At 41.5% G+C, this 15,888-nt stretch overlaps 1 protein-coding gene across 4 annotated transcripts in view; it reads right to left on the reverse strand.

The window, feature by feature from the left end:
* The window catches only part of CUL2 (cullin 2), a 74,504-nt gene that overhangs the window by 9,686 nt on the left and 48,930 nt on the right, over positions 1-15,888 (reverse strand). For all 4 annotated transcript variants that reach the window (XM_074358373.1, XM_074358372.1, XM_074358374.1 and 1 more), the window contains 9 exons: positions 14,841-15,003; positions 10,808-10,932; positions 9,339-9,446; positions 8,582-8,641; positions 7,775-7,903; positions 7,607-7,693; positions 6,469-6,621; positions 6,126-6,203; positions 1,444-1,510 (listed from right to left, as the gene is read on the reverse strand). In XM_074358373.1, coding sequence (XP_074214474.1) covers positions 1,444-1,510; positions 6,126-6,203; positions 6,469-6,621; positions 7,607-7,693; positions 7,775-7,903; positions 8,582-8,641; positions 9,339-9,446; positions 10,808-10,932; positions 14,841-15,003 — 970 coding nt within the window. The remainder of the gene's footprint in view (positions 1-1,443; positions 1,511-6,125; positions 6,204-6,468; positions 6,622-7,606; positions 7,694-7,774; positions 7,904-8,581; positions 8,642-9,338; positions 9,447-10,807; positions 10,933-14,840; positions 15,004-15,888) is intronic.

Below are 15,888 nucleotides of genomic sequence, written 5' to 3' on the forward strand. Positions count from 1 at the left end.
GACACAAGACACTAAAACAAGACAAAACAAAGGAAAGAGCTCCCAACATCTGGTTACTACGGACCAGTTTGGGAATTTACTTCAGAACAGAGAAAGGTAAGTTGCTCTCTCTCCTGCTTCGGCATTACTGCTAACAGTTTTCAGGCCAAATCCCAATGGCAGAAGCTATGTACATAGTTTTTTCTTTCATCCTCCGTATACCTAGTTGCCAAACATCAAAAAAGTGAGTCCCTCATCAAAATCACTTCAGGAAACAGACTGATTGTTATGAAGAGAGTTTAAACTCCCCAAGACAGATATTTAGAGGAAGTAAAAGTAAATTTAATTCAAGTACATTAAAGCACTGGTCCGGGGATGTTTTTTCCTTAAAGTCAATTATATACACTAAATGAGAACAGAAAAAACTCACAACAGATGTAAAATTCAAGGCTAGCTACTAAGTGACCACCTAAGAATGTCGATGAACATCTATTTCACAAACTATTGAAAAAATAAAACGCCCAACTTGTTCAGTAAACTTAACGTAGTATGTGTTACCATGTACTAATTATTATGTAGTAGTATGTATCACTAACTAGACTAGCTGGGACGTCCTAGTCTAAGTGTAAAGTAATCAACTGATGGCACTTCAGGGAGACCACGCAGATGAAGCTTCTCTCAGGTGAGTGAACTTCCTAGTGAAGTTACGGCACTGATCTGATTTTCCTGTACCGTTTCTGGAAACATTAACACATACACACTGTCTTCTTACACAAAGGGAAAGCTGACTCAATGCACTCTTCAAAGCATAGCTTTAGCAAAAGTAGATAAAATCAGAGTGTCTTCTTTACCAATAACACCTTCAGGCAGCTTAGAGTAACCGCACACAGTCTCCAGGCATTTAAGGTATTAATCCTACTTTCCAGTAAGTGACCCCACTGCTCCAGAAAAAAGCTAAGGAAATCAGATTTTGATGAAACTTTCGTAAAATTGGAAAGTACTGGAAGTTTACTGGGACATTCTGGGAAAGCATCTTCTACTGCCGTTCACTACAGCACCACAAATAAAAATCAGTGGGCGGGTCTCCCTGTGATGCTGCAGTAGTTCGGGAAATCTCTGAGGCGACCTGGCATATCTAGAGAAAACAGGTTTTCAGGAATATTGACTCATCAAGTCTGGGTTTTAATATCTGTAACAAGTGGCTTGCTACAGGAATGCAATAAACCATTGTAAGATTCGGAAACTTCCTTTAGAAGCAGCATAACCATAAAATACTATTAAAAAGTGCTGCGCTTGAATGTCATTATTAGTTGCTTTAATGGTAACCAGAAAGATGAAGAGAAGGTTAAAAACTGTAATCAGGGAAGAAAAAAAACTGTAACGAGACTATACAGAAATCTTTTTCCAAATTTTTAACACATCAGGTAAGTTCCATTAAACTACATATCATTAAATGCATTTTACCTGTACAAAGATAATGCAACCATGTAAGTTTCCTTCCACTGAAATGCTGGCTGTAAAATAATTCAAACTGTAAAAAAGAAAAGAGGAATCACATTATTTTCAGCTACTACAACATAACTCATGTGGCTCTCAGTATACTAAAAAAGTAACAGGAAAGCTTGTGTTAGGAGAGACTACAGCCCACGTGGCACATTTCTTGGTTGTACCAGTGAGGGAACACGCATGCAAGCTCCTGATGAAGACCGCGCAAACTGGAGCCCAGCTCTGCTCACTCACACCAGGCCATATTCTCCCCCAACCCACGGCCCTGCAAATCTGACTTTTGGTATAAACTCAGAAATTATCATTTTGGACTTTATAAATACAAATCACTGACCAAAAACACTCTCATATACATTTCAATATGAAAATAGAAAGCGTACTTCCATTCCTCATCTCCTATTTGCCAACAGACACCCTTGCTGAAGGGTCAGGTCAATTAACACCAGTGGATGCTACTAAAGTGACATCTTCGATTTAACTCCCACATACAAACACAGCCCGGAGTACTCACCTTTGTAACTTCTGTTGATGTTATTAAATTTAACATTCTGTTTACAGCCTCACACAGGCACCTCTCGCCTGTGGGCCTGCTGTTGCCTATAGCAGTGTCCCTATTAAACTTTCCTAAACTCTTAAAAAAAAAAATCTATTAACCTAGCTCTGAAATTTTAAAAACTCCTTCCTTGGATTGAATGTAGGACGTCAGACCATAAACACAGAGTTCACATCTTTAAAAGAGCTAGTGCATAATTACAGTGAGAAAATGATGCTAAAATGTAAAAAGGGCAAAACCTCAACTTCCTTATAAACCTGAAAAATAAGGAAACGCATTTTGTCACAATTCAGAATCGCGAACATATTTTCAGCATGATGTGCCAGATGTAATATATGTAAAGCTTTTATCTGTGTTTCAAACTTGACCTTCCATGCTCTCAAAAAGAAGTTTAAAGAAAGCTACCGGCAGCATCCGACCCCCTCACAGTAGAACATCACGGTGCCAGCCGGGACTCAGTGAGTCCTTCAGGGGTTGCTCCAAGTCCGCCTAGTCATGGGGGTGACACTCAGCACCCTTCCCTCCTGGGGGCACCCTCCTCTGTGAGCAAATCCACCAACCCCTCCACACGACAAATGTGACAGGACTGGCACATGGAACATGGAAGCTTTCCTGCCTCACCCTAACCTAGACAGAACCAAAGTGCATCGTAAAGGGTCTCAGAGGTTCGCCTGACTAACCAGCCATCCCCACAGGTGCCGACAAGACTCAGCGATCATGACACACTTTGTAGTTTAACTATGAAACACTTACAATGAGTTTGTAGACAAAAGCAAGATAAAACATTTCTGAAACTAATAAAACCAACCTTGGAAATGCTCTTTATAAATTAATATAGTGCAAAGCTAGCTTTAGGATGTCTAGTCCACGCTCTGAGGCACACGCTTTCTCTCTTTATACTACCAGCAACCAGTGCCCTCAGGAATGGTTTACTGACGGTGCCCTCAGTACGCCCAACACTCCTTTACCTTCAAGTTAAAATCTGGTGATAAAGATTCTCCTTTCTACAGCCAGTAAAGAACCAAAGGATTCAGTTCCAAATTAGAGTATTACAAATTCACCTGGTGTTATAAGATAAAAGCTGTAAAATCTTGCTTAATTACATCATTAAATAATTGCTATCAAAGTGTATTAGTAAGAAATATACCTTGACTAAACCTCATTTTAAAGTCAGACTTAACAGTCACAACAGTCAGGCTAAGAGGCAGCATTTTTCAAATCCCATTTGAGGGCATTAATTAGAGCTCAAAGAACCTCAAAAACGAACATCTCACACTTGAGCTTATTTGCTTCAAATGGAGCTGCATTAATACACACGACTTTGCACCTCTTCAGTGTTATTCAGGTTTGGGGACCAGGTACAGATACAGGATAACAATTAAGATTTATTGGCCTAATATGCAAAATAAATTACTTTTAAATAAAGCTTAATTCCGTAGTTTTAAGATACATTTATGTAAAATGGACATGATTTCTGATAGTCAGCTATATTTAAGGTAAAGATGTGAAATATACAAATGATCATTAAGGCAAGATGAATTAATTTAATTAACTTAAGATTAAAAAATGTACAGTATTAAATACACAGACGAATTTTCATTCTTACGTAACTGAAAACTTGGATTTACTAGGGGAAAAAATGAAAGGACAGACTCCCTCTACTGGTAACCAGAGAAAGTCCAAGTGGAGAGAACAGCACTCCCGGAACCGCCATTCGGCAGCCAGAGAGAAACATGCTGCCTTGTCTGGAAATGAGGACACTGGGACCTGGGGAAGGCCATTTGTTAATAAATTAAGTTTAAGGGGCTTATTCCAATATTCCAGTAATTACTGCAAAATAATTATTTCAAGGGGAAAGAGAACAACAAAGTTAAAAAGAAAATTTATTAAAGCCGGCTCTTAAGAAGGAATAAGTTTTAAAGCTGCCAAAGGCAAGAGGTCAGTTTTCTTTTGCTTGCCTGGTCACAAATACATCAGAGTGCTTTACCTGGTCCCCCTCCCACTCCCCCCACCCCCAACTCTGGGATCACAGTCCGCCCATCCGGACGGGTGCACTTCTCCATAGTTTCTAGCACGGTTTGTGCTTTCCGCCTTCTCAAAGATGCGAAGAATCCTAAATTAGACTCCTATTCTGAAAGTCTGTCTTAGTGCGGCATCTCAAAATCCACCTGGTCGTCCATGCGAGTCTGCTCTTACCACTCCTGTTGCCATTAACTACTGCTTCTTCCACCATCAAGACCACTTCTTGAGTTCTTACTAGATCGGCTAAGTGCTTCACATTCTCTCGTTTCATCTTCATATCAACAGTTGAGATGGTATTACCAGTTAACAGGAAAATTAGAAAGTTATCTGCCCAAAGTCACAGAGCACAGTAAATGACAGAACAGACATTTAAAACCAGGAATTTTGATTCCAGAGCTTACATTGTGTTATTTGTTTTATAATCTTTATTTTGAAAGAAACAAAAATAATGTACTTTTAAAAAAGATTAAAACTACACATTGTGAGCATCTCTAGGAAACAGTGTAATGAAGGAACAGTTTCATTTTAAACTTCATAAGCATACGCATAACCTGATTCACAACCTTCAGTTACTGCCCAAATATTTAAAGACTAAAAGATAATGAAGATCCTGCTGGGAAAAAATGCTGCCCAAACTTCCACCAGATCGAGAAATAAGAGGCCTCTTCTGGTGAGTTAGAGAATCAAAAAGGGTCAGTTTCAAGAGGAATGAAAACATGCTCATCCAATCAAAACCTTGTGCATGAATGTCATCTCCGTAGCAGAATTATGCACATGCCAAAAAGGCAGGAAGGGCACACATGCCATCACTGATGGGCGAAAACAGGACGTGGTACACCCGCACGACAGAACACCATTCGGCAGTGAAAAGGGGGCACTGCTGATCCAGGACGGCAGGATGGACCCAACACCCTGCGAAGTGCGTGAAGTCAGTCCCAAGGGACCATGAGTCCTGTCTAAACCAGGCAACTCTACAGAGAAGGAGCTCAGCCTGCCTGGGGCTGGGGCGGCTGGACGAAGGTGGGCACAGTGAGGAGTGACGAATGGGAAGACAGTTTCTTTTAGGGTAATAAAAATGTTCTAAAATTAATGGTGCTGATGGCTGCACAGCTCTGTGAATACACTGAAAACCACTGAAAGTGGACACTTGAAATGAGTGAACCATAGAGTGCTGTGATCTGAACGTCTGTGTCTCCTCAAATTCGTATGTTGAAATTCTGGTGCCCAGTGTGCTGGTTTTAGGAGGTGGGGCCTCTGGCCGGTGTTTGGATCATGAGGTAGCAGCCCTCACCCAGTGGCATTAGTGCTCTTACAATCCCCAGCCCCTGCCACCACATGAGTACCCAGCCAGCAGTCTGTGACCCGCAGAGGGCTGGCACCCTGACCTTGACCGTCCAGCCTACGGACCTGTGCGAGAACTCAGGCTCTGCTGTTGACAAGCCGCCCAGGCCGTGCGCTCTGTCACACCTGCTGGAACGAACTGAGCCGTGTGGTGTGTGAGTTACAGCTCAACAGCCATCAAGGGTGTGGTCTCCAGCGTCTATTTAAAAACTTTTGGTAAGTATTCTAAAGTTTCTATTTAGTCACATTTACAAACCATTTTTATTTGCATTTTCCAGTTTCCATCCATTTTTTCTAGAATATTTCAGTCTATATATTTACCTAAATTACAGCCCAGAAATAAAACTAACTTTTATAAGATGAATTATTAAAATGGTTCAACATTCAAATGAAAAATGAGAGTGACTGTTTAAGTACTGGATCCTAAACTTTCTTCTAATATCAAAATTTTTGTAATTTAAAACTGCTTAAGCCAGATAACAGATTTACTAAGAATAAGAGATGCGCTTTGACAAAGAACTGTCTGACTCTCTAAGCATTTTATTTTAATATTAGTAATCATAATAATTTATACTCTTCCTACAAGGCAGACTACCCACAACTTATGAATGTATTTTTATATCACATGAGCCCTTAAGACTTTGGAAAAATATTTAAAGTCATGTAACATGAACACAACTATTAAAATTCCTTAGGTCTTCCAATATATTTTATGCAAACTTACCATCTGTACACTTTTTTCCAATTCCTGGGGAATTGCAAATGTAGATGAAGGAGCCTGAGTGAGAGGCCACGCGCCAGCCTGGATGAGAAGACAGCAAGTAAATGGACAGAATCTCCCTCGAAAGGACATGTGTACACAATGATCTCCCTCCTCAAAATTTTGAGAAAACCCTTCAGTGTTACTAGCTCAGCACCTTTCATTCCAAATCGACATAACTTGTCCCTTTACCAGTGACAATCCTCTGACTGGAAGAAAGGCAGCCCGGCAGCTGCTTATCGCTCCTCTGCGCCACAGGATCTGCAACGCTGAGTGAACAACGCCACAGGAAGACGCACACGCGTACCTGGAGAACATATATCTGAAAACTAATTCCCAAGTCTATCGCTGTGTCCTGACTCTTGATGAAGTTGTTGAACTTATTGTTGAGGTCCGCGCTGACGCTCATATCTGTGTACATCCGATGCAGCTTGCTGGTGAATTCATAACCACAGGCTTGCTGCAAAAAAAAGTTTAAAAAATAGATGATTTAAAAACAAAAATAATAAAGCACACTGATAAGCACGCTCTGCCAGCAGGTCTGACCAGGGTCCTGCTCGCACGTCACACAGGCGTGTGCTAGTCGTGACCCAAAACAGCTACTCAGACCCTTCCCAAAATTCCCTTTTTTAATGCAGATTAAGTAAGTGAATTAAAACAGATATTTATGAAATGACAAATCTCCCTTTAAGAGCCTTCCTATAAATCTGTACACTGTTTCAACACTACAGAATGCTCCATCACTGTGTGTGAAACACTCTGTAAGGCTTACAGACAGCATCAGACACACGTGGAAGGTAACTGGGAGCACCTGAGTCTGCAGTCAGTTTTAAAAGGAGGACACTGAGACATGTATTTAATGCCATCAATGGGGTCACGGAGAAATCTATTTCTTTGAAATTGTTCAAAACTGTCATCACCAGGTCAGAAAATCTGGACCTCTAGCCCTGGGATATAAAAAACTTTGTTAACATTACCTTTAAAAATTAATAGGTAAGTTTTTTTTTGTATATTTCAAAAGGACTGCACATCCAGGGTCTACCACACAGGAAACTTATCAAGTACCGAGTAACTCAGGACAAACCTGAATCAGTTACTACTTATTCTCATCAGCACGGAAGCTACAATGATGTAAAAACGAACTGAAATTCAAATGTACTCCAAAACTTGTACTTAAAGGAATATATCAGCCATGTTGACTTGTGAATAACACGTCTTTTGCAAAGTTAACACTGCTCATCCTGTGGGTGATTCTGTACCAACACGCAGAGAGCCTGTGTCCTCTAACACAGCATGTGCACCCCCCGCCATGACTATATCGCTGTACATTCATCCGCCACCTGCTGATGGATTACTTCCTGGTGTCACTCAGAGGCTACCATGAATGTCTCTGTGTGCTAGTGGAGTAATTTCTAGGACGTGATCGTACCAAAGGCCTACAGTACCTTTAATTTATTGATCATGGCTTCTTCAGAATCCATAGACATAGATAACCCATGAATTAAACGTTTCGCCAGCATTCTCGCGTAGAACTGCATTAAAAAATATTTTAAAAGATTACTTCCTTTCTGATGATTTAAATCACACATAAAACTTCTCGACTCATAACTTGCCTTTTGAAAAACATCCTTGTCATCAATGTATTTGAAGACGGTGATGAAGCTCGTGAGCTTGTCCTCAACCTCGTTCTCGGTCATGCCCTTTGCTGATTTCTTCAGCAGGTTGTCGCAGTACTTAGCAAGCTCAAAGAGAAATCAACAGAAACTCTCAGGAAGGAGCCTTCTCAAGGAGGAACGTGGCAGCCTCACAAAATGAGACCAAGGGTCTTCACTAGCCTAAAGCTTACGTTTTAAAAATCATGGACATGCACTGAAGAACTTAAAATACACATTGGCAGATAAATTAAAAAAAAAACTATAAACAAGTCAAAAATCTAACCAACACTTAATGATCAATAAAAAACCAACAGCAGTTTCAGTGGGAACACCTAGGTGAGTTTTGAGCAGTTCTTTAATTTCCGACATGAAACAAATACTTTTAAAAAATCTTACAACCTTGTAAGCAAGTTGCCTTTAAAGGTTATCATTTTTCATCACATTCCCTTTAAACTTCAGATAAAATAAAATCTCTATGAAAAGTAATGCAAACTATTTTAAAGCAGTCATACTTTCAAACCCAAACTTTGTAAAATGGGATATTTTCTCCTTTGATTATTTCCTAGGAAAAGGCTATAGAAATGATCTATTCATTCCTTAAATGAATGTCAAATTATATATGTCAATCAGGTTTTATTTTTAATAATTTAATTTCATCTACTTTTCTGAAAAACGCTACAAAAACAAATTAATTTGACATTCTCCTCACCTTTCATTTTCTAATACTGATTTTTTATAATACATTTAAGCAACCATCAAACTTACCAGCTCAGGGGCTTTGCAAACAGACTTGGGTTCTCTGTAGTTTACAACTGATGTAAGGGCCTAAACAGAAGACAGACCAGGAATTGGCCACCAGTAACAGGGTAAAAATCAGCTGGCTCAGTGCATGCTGTAATCTGTGCGTCCAGAAGTCACCACCCCACCCCAGACACAGTGTCCTGGTGCTAGTCTGTTGGTACTGTTTCCATACCTAACACAGGGCAAACCCCCCTCCCTGTAGCCTTCAGGGTAATTAGAGTAATTATACATCCTGCTCCTGCTGAAAGTTACTCTGTATAATTCATTAGTGATGCTTGAACACAGATAAAATAAGACTAAATTTTTAAAAATCTAACTACAACCATGTAAGCAAATTTAAATGAAAAAGTTTATAAAAATAGTATTTCTTTTGAATATCATCCAAATATTAAATTCAAAGGAAAAATGAGCACTAAAGAATATTAAAATTACACATGTATTTTTCAGAACATACTAGTTTATTAACAATTCTCATCTAGCATAATCATGGGAAGTTCAATACCCTTCTGATTTAAGCATTTGATTTAATCATTCAGTTATTCACTTAAAAGTTGTAAGTTACATACTTCAGTTTTGACTTTCACTATGAAATTGGTTGTTAAGGTTAATCTCTGTGTCCAGACTAGAAATCTCACATTTAGAAGCCCTAGTTCTGGAACTGCCTTAAAGAATGATTAAGTGAAGAGTATTTTATATAAAGAAACATGTACTAAAAAGTTACCTTGTCCAATGCACTCATAAAGTGCTGATCACCATTCAAAACAGTGTTGATAAGTTGAACAAATTTACCGTGTACTTCCAAAACCGACTCCACAAATAGTGTTGGCATCTAAAGACATGAAATACAAAGTACAAAGCTTATTTTAAGAAGTTCAAGGATGTAATGAGGCTTAGTGAAGAACTATTTAAGAGCAAAGATTTCCCCAAGCAAATTAATGTTACAGACAACACCCACCCTCAAAAACTGTTTTTAGCTAAGATGGTCTTAAAAATCTAATGCTTTGATGTTGAACTTAGTTTTCATTCAACACCAGAAATGCAGGTTCCTCTGCCAGCAGAGCCCACTGAAAACACACTTCTGCCCGGCGCTGGAATTCCGCATTGTAAGTGTAACAAGACACAGTCGGAGCACCAGGCCTCTCAGTTTCAGAGAGGATTACATAAACCAAAACAGCCTTCAAGCCACTGAAGGCGGAGAGAGGGGAGAAGTCAGAAAGCTATCATCCGTGAGAGCTGAGACCCCGAGAGCTGGGCAGGGCAGGTCCCCACGTCTCAGAGGGAAGAAACACCCAGCAGTATGAAAGATGAATTTTCTCTCTTAAATCAATGGGGCTAACTGTGCAGCTGGACCAAAGACCCCGAGTCAGCTACAATGATGTTGAGTCTCCTGCAAGGGCGTCCCCTCATGTTTGCTGCCCACAACTCAACACCACGCCCTGTGCCTAGTCGTTCAACACCCTGAACATGAAAAACCAGTAAAAAACCAATAAGCCTAATAAATAATACAGGCCAGCAGACCTGAACAATACAAACAAACAGTTTTACAAAAACAGAAAGAGAAGTAGCATTTCCTGTCATACCTATCTTATCTGTCAACCATTACGAGTAAAAACAAGGAGCGCAGTCCAGCAAAACCTGCCAACAGGAGTGCACTCTGACAGGAGGGACACCCTGCTGTGAACGGCTGTCCAACTGGCAGGGGACCCTTGAGAGGAGATGTCAGGGACCTGAGTCCCTGCTGGGCACTCTGGGTGGAAAGCACGTATTTAGGGAAGAATGCTTCAACCCAGACTCGCTTCCCGGGCGATCCAACTCAGAGCATGTGAAAGGAAACCGGACTGCAAGCAGTCTGTGCTAGCAATGACTGACACTGCTGCTACTCACCCAACGCCAACGCCAGCCACACAGGAACACAGTTATTTAGACACAGAAACGTGCTTTTCTGTGAGAAGCTGGTCAGCAACTGCTAACTGGACACAGCAGTGCGACTGAGAAGTCTGTCTCTCTCACCGATTTTCTAATAATGCGATTAATTCCAAAACGTGTCCAACACAGTCTAGGTTCAGAACATTTTAATAAAGACGCTTCATTTGCGGGCATGGCGGGACTCCTCCCTCACGGTTTACAACAGCCAAGTCAAAAGAAAAGCCCCATGGCAGCCGAGCAGGCGCCCAGCCTGCGCGGACTCACGTTTTCCTGAGCAAGGTTGCCAGTCGCCCGAAGGCCTTCGTCGTGGACGTGGTCCTGCAGCTCCTGAATCATGTGAGGTAGGCCGGTGGACACAGCGCGGAGGAGAACGTACATGTTCGCCATGTCTGAGGGGACAGAAATGCCATTAACAAACTTCCAAATAGTTCAAAATATTTTTAATACACTAGGTAACATACAGTTCAAATGCATGATTACAGAAGGGCATGCGGGGCCCACCCTGTCACCCAGTCCTCTTCCCGGAGAGCCACATGGTGGTGGCCTGGTGGCCTTCAGGGCTGCTTCCTACCTGGTCAGGGAAATCCCCGGTTCCCACCTCTGCCCCTTTTACACAGACAGCATGGGAGACCGGTGGACTGTCTGCAACTGCAGAACCACCTCTCACCCCAAGACCCTTCATGTCAGGACACACAGCCTCTCCTCACACTGTGCCACCACCTGGCACCACTGCCCGTCACATGCTCCACTGCGACTCCTTAGCAACTGATGGGAAACTGCCTGCTCCAGTGCCGACACTACTGTCACGACTGACATCCCCACGGGCAAGACCACTTGCAGCGTAAACCTGCGAGGCAGGCCCACTGTGCGAGGGTTCCAGACAGTTCCCAGAAGCCAGGAGCTCCCTGGCGACAATGTGTCACCAAGCGTTTTGATCTCTGCACTGAGGGGTGGAAATGACACTTCAGTATAGTGGTTTTTAAACTTTTTATTGACGTATAACACACAGAAAAGCCTACAAACCATTTAAGTGTACATCTCAACAATCTGTCGCATGTGAACGCCCCCCCCCGCCCCAGTTATCACCACCCACGGTAAGAAACAGATGTTCCCTGCACCCCAAAGCCTTCTTCACACTGCTCCCGGACCACTCCTCCTAGTTCTTCTGCAAAGGTCACCACCGTCAGGACAGACTAGCTCCGCCTGCTCTGAACTACTGTGAAAACGCAATCACGGACCCTCCGCGTCTGGTTCCCCGACTCGCCTCGCTCCTGGGGTCCACCCGTGCTGTGTGCAGCTGTGCCCTGTCCACCCCCACCCCTCTGCTGCTCCTGGGCGCCTCAGCTGCTGCCAGTTTGGAGCATCACAGACAACACTGCTGTGAGCACGCACGTACATGTCTTTTTGTGTGTGTGTGCACGCGAGCTGGGCGGTGGGGAGGACACCCAGGAGAGCGAGGCTGGACCACGAGGGACACGTCTGCTCAGCAGCAGCGGTCACGGTCCGTCTGTCCCGGTGGCTGCATCGATTTATACTCTTGGTCCGGCGTGTAACAAGTTTCCATTACTCCACACACTTCCAAACACGTTATTTCCAGTCTTCTTCATTTTATATCAAAACGGGATTAGTACTGACAACTCAGTGTGGTTTAATTGGCATTCCCTATTTTAGTGAGACTGAGAGCCTTTTAACATGTTCCCTGGCCATCTGGATAGTCTCTACTCTGCAGCGCCTGTTCAAATTTCTTGACTGTTTTATATTCTGGACATAAAACTCTCTCAGCTATCGCAAATATGTGACCCTATGACTGTCTCCTTTTTTTCTGAGGCGTAGCTGACATATAACATTGTATGAGCTTCAAGTTTGTAACAGTGATTTAGCATTTGTACATGTTGTAAAACGGTCACCACCGCGAGTCTAGTTAACATCCATCACCATGCATATCTACAGTGATTTTTCTTCTGATGAGAACTTTAAAAATCTACCCTCTTGGCAACTTTCAAATATACAACACAGTGTTATTAACTAGTGTCACATGCTGTATATTATCACATCCCCCTGAGTGTTTTTTTAATAACTGGAAATTTGTACCTTTCAACCCTCTTCACCCACCCCTGAGACTCTGGCAACCACTGACAGGTTCTCCGTATCTGCCAGTTTGTTTGTTAGATTCATATGCAAGTGAGGTCCTGCGGTATTTTTCTTTCTCTGACTTTATTTCATTTAGCACAATGCCTTCGAGGTCCATCCATGTTGTGACAAAACAGTAAGATTTCATTATGTTTTTATGGCTGAATGATATTTCATCGTGCATGTGTGTTTGTGTATTTTTATCCATTCATCCACTGATGGACACTCAGGCTGTTTCCTTATCTTGGCTACTATAAATAATGCTAAAATAAACATGTATCTTCTTGGGTTTGTGTTTTCATTTTCTTTGGAGAAATACCCAGAAGTAGAATTCCTAGGTCATATGATAGTCCTATTTATTATTTCTGAGGAAACTCCACACTGTTTTTCATAGTGGCCACACCAATTTACATTCCCACCAACCACGCACAACACCTCCCGTCTCTCCACATCCTCGCCAACATTTGTTACTTCTAGTCTTTTTGATGACAGCCACGCTGCAAGTGCCACCTCACCGTGGTTTGAATCTGCATTTCTCTGAGGACTAGGGGTGTTGAGCACCTTTTCATGTACCTGCTGGCCGTCTGTGTGTCTCTTTGGAAAAATGTTCATCCAGATACTCTGCTCATTTTTTAATCATTTTTTTCTACTGAGTTGTGTGAATCCTTTATATATCTTAGATATTTATCCCTTATCAGACACAGGATTTGCAAACACCTTCTCCCATTCAGAAGGCTGCCTTTTCATTTTGTTGGTGGATTCTTTGCTGTGCAGAAGCTTTTTAAAAAGTCTGATGTCATCCCACTTGTTTATTTTTGCTTCCGTTACCTTTGCTTTTGCTGTCAGATCCAAAAAACATTGCCAGGACAGATGTCACGGAGCTTACGGCCTACATTTTCTTATAGAAGTTTTATGGCTTCCAGTCCTATGTTCAAGTCTTTAATTCACTTTGAGTTAACTTTTGTATATGGTGTAAGATAGTGGTCCAGTTCCATTACTTTGCATGTGGCTGTCCAGTTTTTCCAAAAACATTTATTAAAAGGGTCAGCCTTTCCCCATTATGTATTCTTGGCTCTTCTGTCCTCTGACTGTCTTGTGATGCTCTTCTGATGATCCAAGGGTCTTAACGGTCTTCACTGACCCAAGGTTTTTAATGCTGAGGTAGTCGACTTGATCAATCTCTCCTTTGTGGTCAGTGCTTTTTGTGTTTTATGTGAGATATCTTCCTCTGCTCTCAGAGTCATCAAGTTACTCTCCTATATTACATTCTGGATGTATCACTGCTTTCCCTTTCGATCAAAGGCCAACAATGAATTGATTTTGTATAGGGCATTTGAGGTAGAGATCACATTTCACTGCTTTTCCAAACGGGCAGCCAATGGCCCTGGCACCCAGTGCCCTGCAGGGCCACCTTGGTCCTAAACGAAGTGTCCACGTGTGCTCAGGCTACTTCCTGGCTTTTTACTTCAGCCCACTGGTCTCTGTCTAACCTTGTGCCAAGGCCCCATTTTGTAAGTCATGCAACCCTGCAGCTTTCCTACCGTGCTCTTCAAAGCTGTCCTGACTGTTCTTAGTCTGAGTATTAACTTCCCGAGCTCAAAACAAATCTTGGGTTTTGAGGGGACGGCCCTGATCTGTGCATCAGTGTTGCTCTCAACAGTGTTTAGTCTCCTTGTAGGTCTGGCATGAGTCTTGTTACATTTATTCCCTGCTATTTGAAAATTTTTACTACTATTTTCTTTTTCTAAAAAATTCCATTTTTTTTTTTTTACTGCTTATTGCTAACATCTCGTTGTATTTTTATTTTGTACTTCTATTTTGAGTGAAATTGAGCATCTCCATATATTTAAAATCTATTTATATTTCTCTTTCACATTCTTTGCCTTTTTCTATTAATTATTGTTAGAAACTTTTAATGTATTAAGGGAATTGGCCCCTGTGATGTGTAAACACATTTTCCCAGTTTTTCTTTTGACTTCAGAATAAAATGTGAAAATATACTTTTCCAAAACAGTCTTTTAAAATATTAATAATCTGTAAAAAGGCATATTGAATATTCCAGAGACTGTTACTCACATATGTTTGAAATCTCGGCTGGCTGGGGACAATGCAGAAAGCGGGTTTATCACCTGCTTTCCACCCACACGGAGGCCGGGGTGTCACTTACCGTTCTTCTTCTCTTGCCGGACGATGTTGTGACACTCTGCGTGGAGGAACTGTAAGTGGTCTGCGACCATCCGCTGCTGACACTCATGAATCACTTTAGTATACGAACTGGGATGTAAGTATTTTCGACATCGAATTTCTTCATCTTTTAATCTGCCTAGAACCTTTAGAAATATATTCTTACAGTCATGAGCCACTATGAGGAAAAAATCCTGTAGTATCGGTAAGCAACTGACATGGAAAAGTAATAAAAAGAATCATATAATCAATTCAAACTCACATTCCATGAATCATTTCAAAATTTTGCTTATGCTTCCAGCTGACACCTACATTTCACCATCTTATGAACAAAACCTAAGGCTAAGAGGCTGCATTTTATCCTCACTCACTGACCTCGATCGTCCTACATACAGACAACTCAACCGGCAATGGGACAAGTGGGTGAATATTAAAAACTGGAACAGGTGGTCACTTCACGAATATATAACTACCAAACTAAAAAGTAATTTGCATCAACTGGACACAGATTAGTCTATTTTATGCTGATTCATCTTAAAAAACATGAACAGTACGCAATGCTAATCACATTAACGCCTTCATTAACATTTTTGAAAGTCAAAAAAAGTCACAGTCAAATATTTCAATCAAGACCTTTATTAAAGCGTATCCTGTATAAAAAGCACTGAGGTACAAACAATACACTGATTAACATTAACAAGAACCAGCTAATAAAGACAGCAGGCAGAGCATCTGGCTAATTTCTACCTCAAAACAAACCACATTTGCAATGAAAATCATGCTAGCACGGCACATACCCCTACAGAAGTTTAGTTTGAAAACATTCTGTGATGTGACGCTATGGAACCAGAGTTTCTGCGCGTGACTGGTCCCAGGGAATGAAGGATCCTTAAGCTTGGGGGAGAACTGCTGAGTCTGCCTGGACATAAAGGGTGATGCTGAGAAGGAAGTAACACAACACTCCCGGACTCCTCTCAGACATCCTCTGATGAAAACGAGGCTCAGGACTGAGTTTCATGGTCCTCACGTCC

The sequence above is a fragment of the Camelus bactrianus genome, chromosome 35 (genome assembly GCF_048773025.1).
Source record: "Camelus bactrianus isolate YW-2024 breed Bactrian camel chromosome 35, ASM4877302v1, whole genome shotgun sequence".
Classification (NCBI taxonomy): domain Eukaryota; kingdom Metazoa; phylum Chordata; class Mammalia; order Artiodactyla; family Camelidae; genus Camelus; species Camelus bactrianus.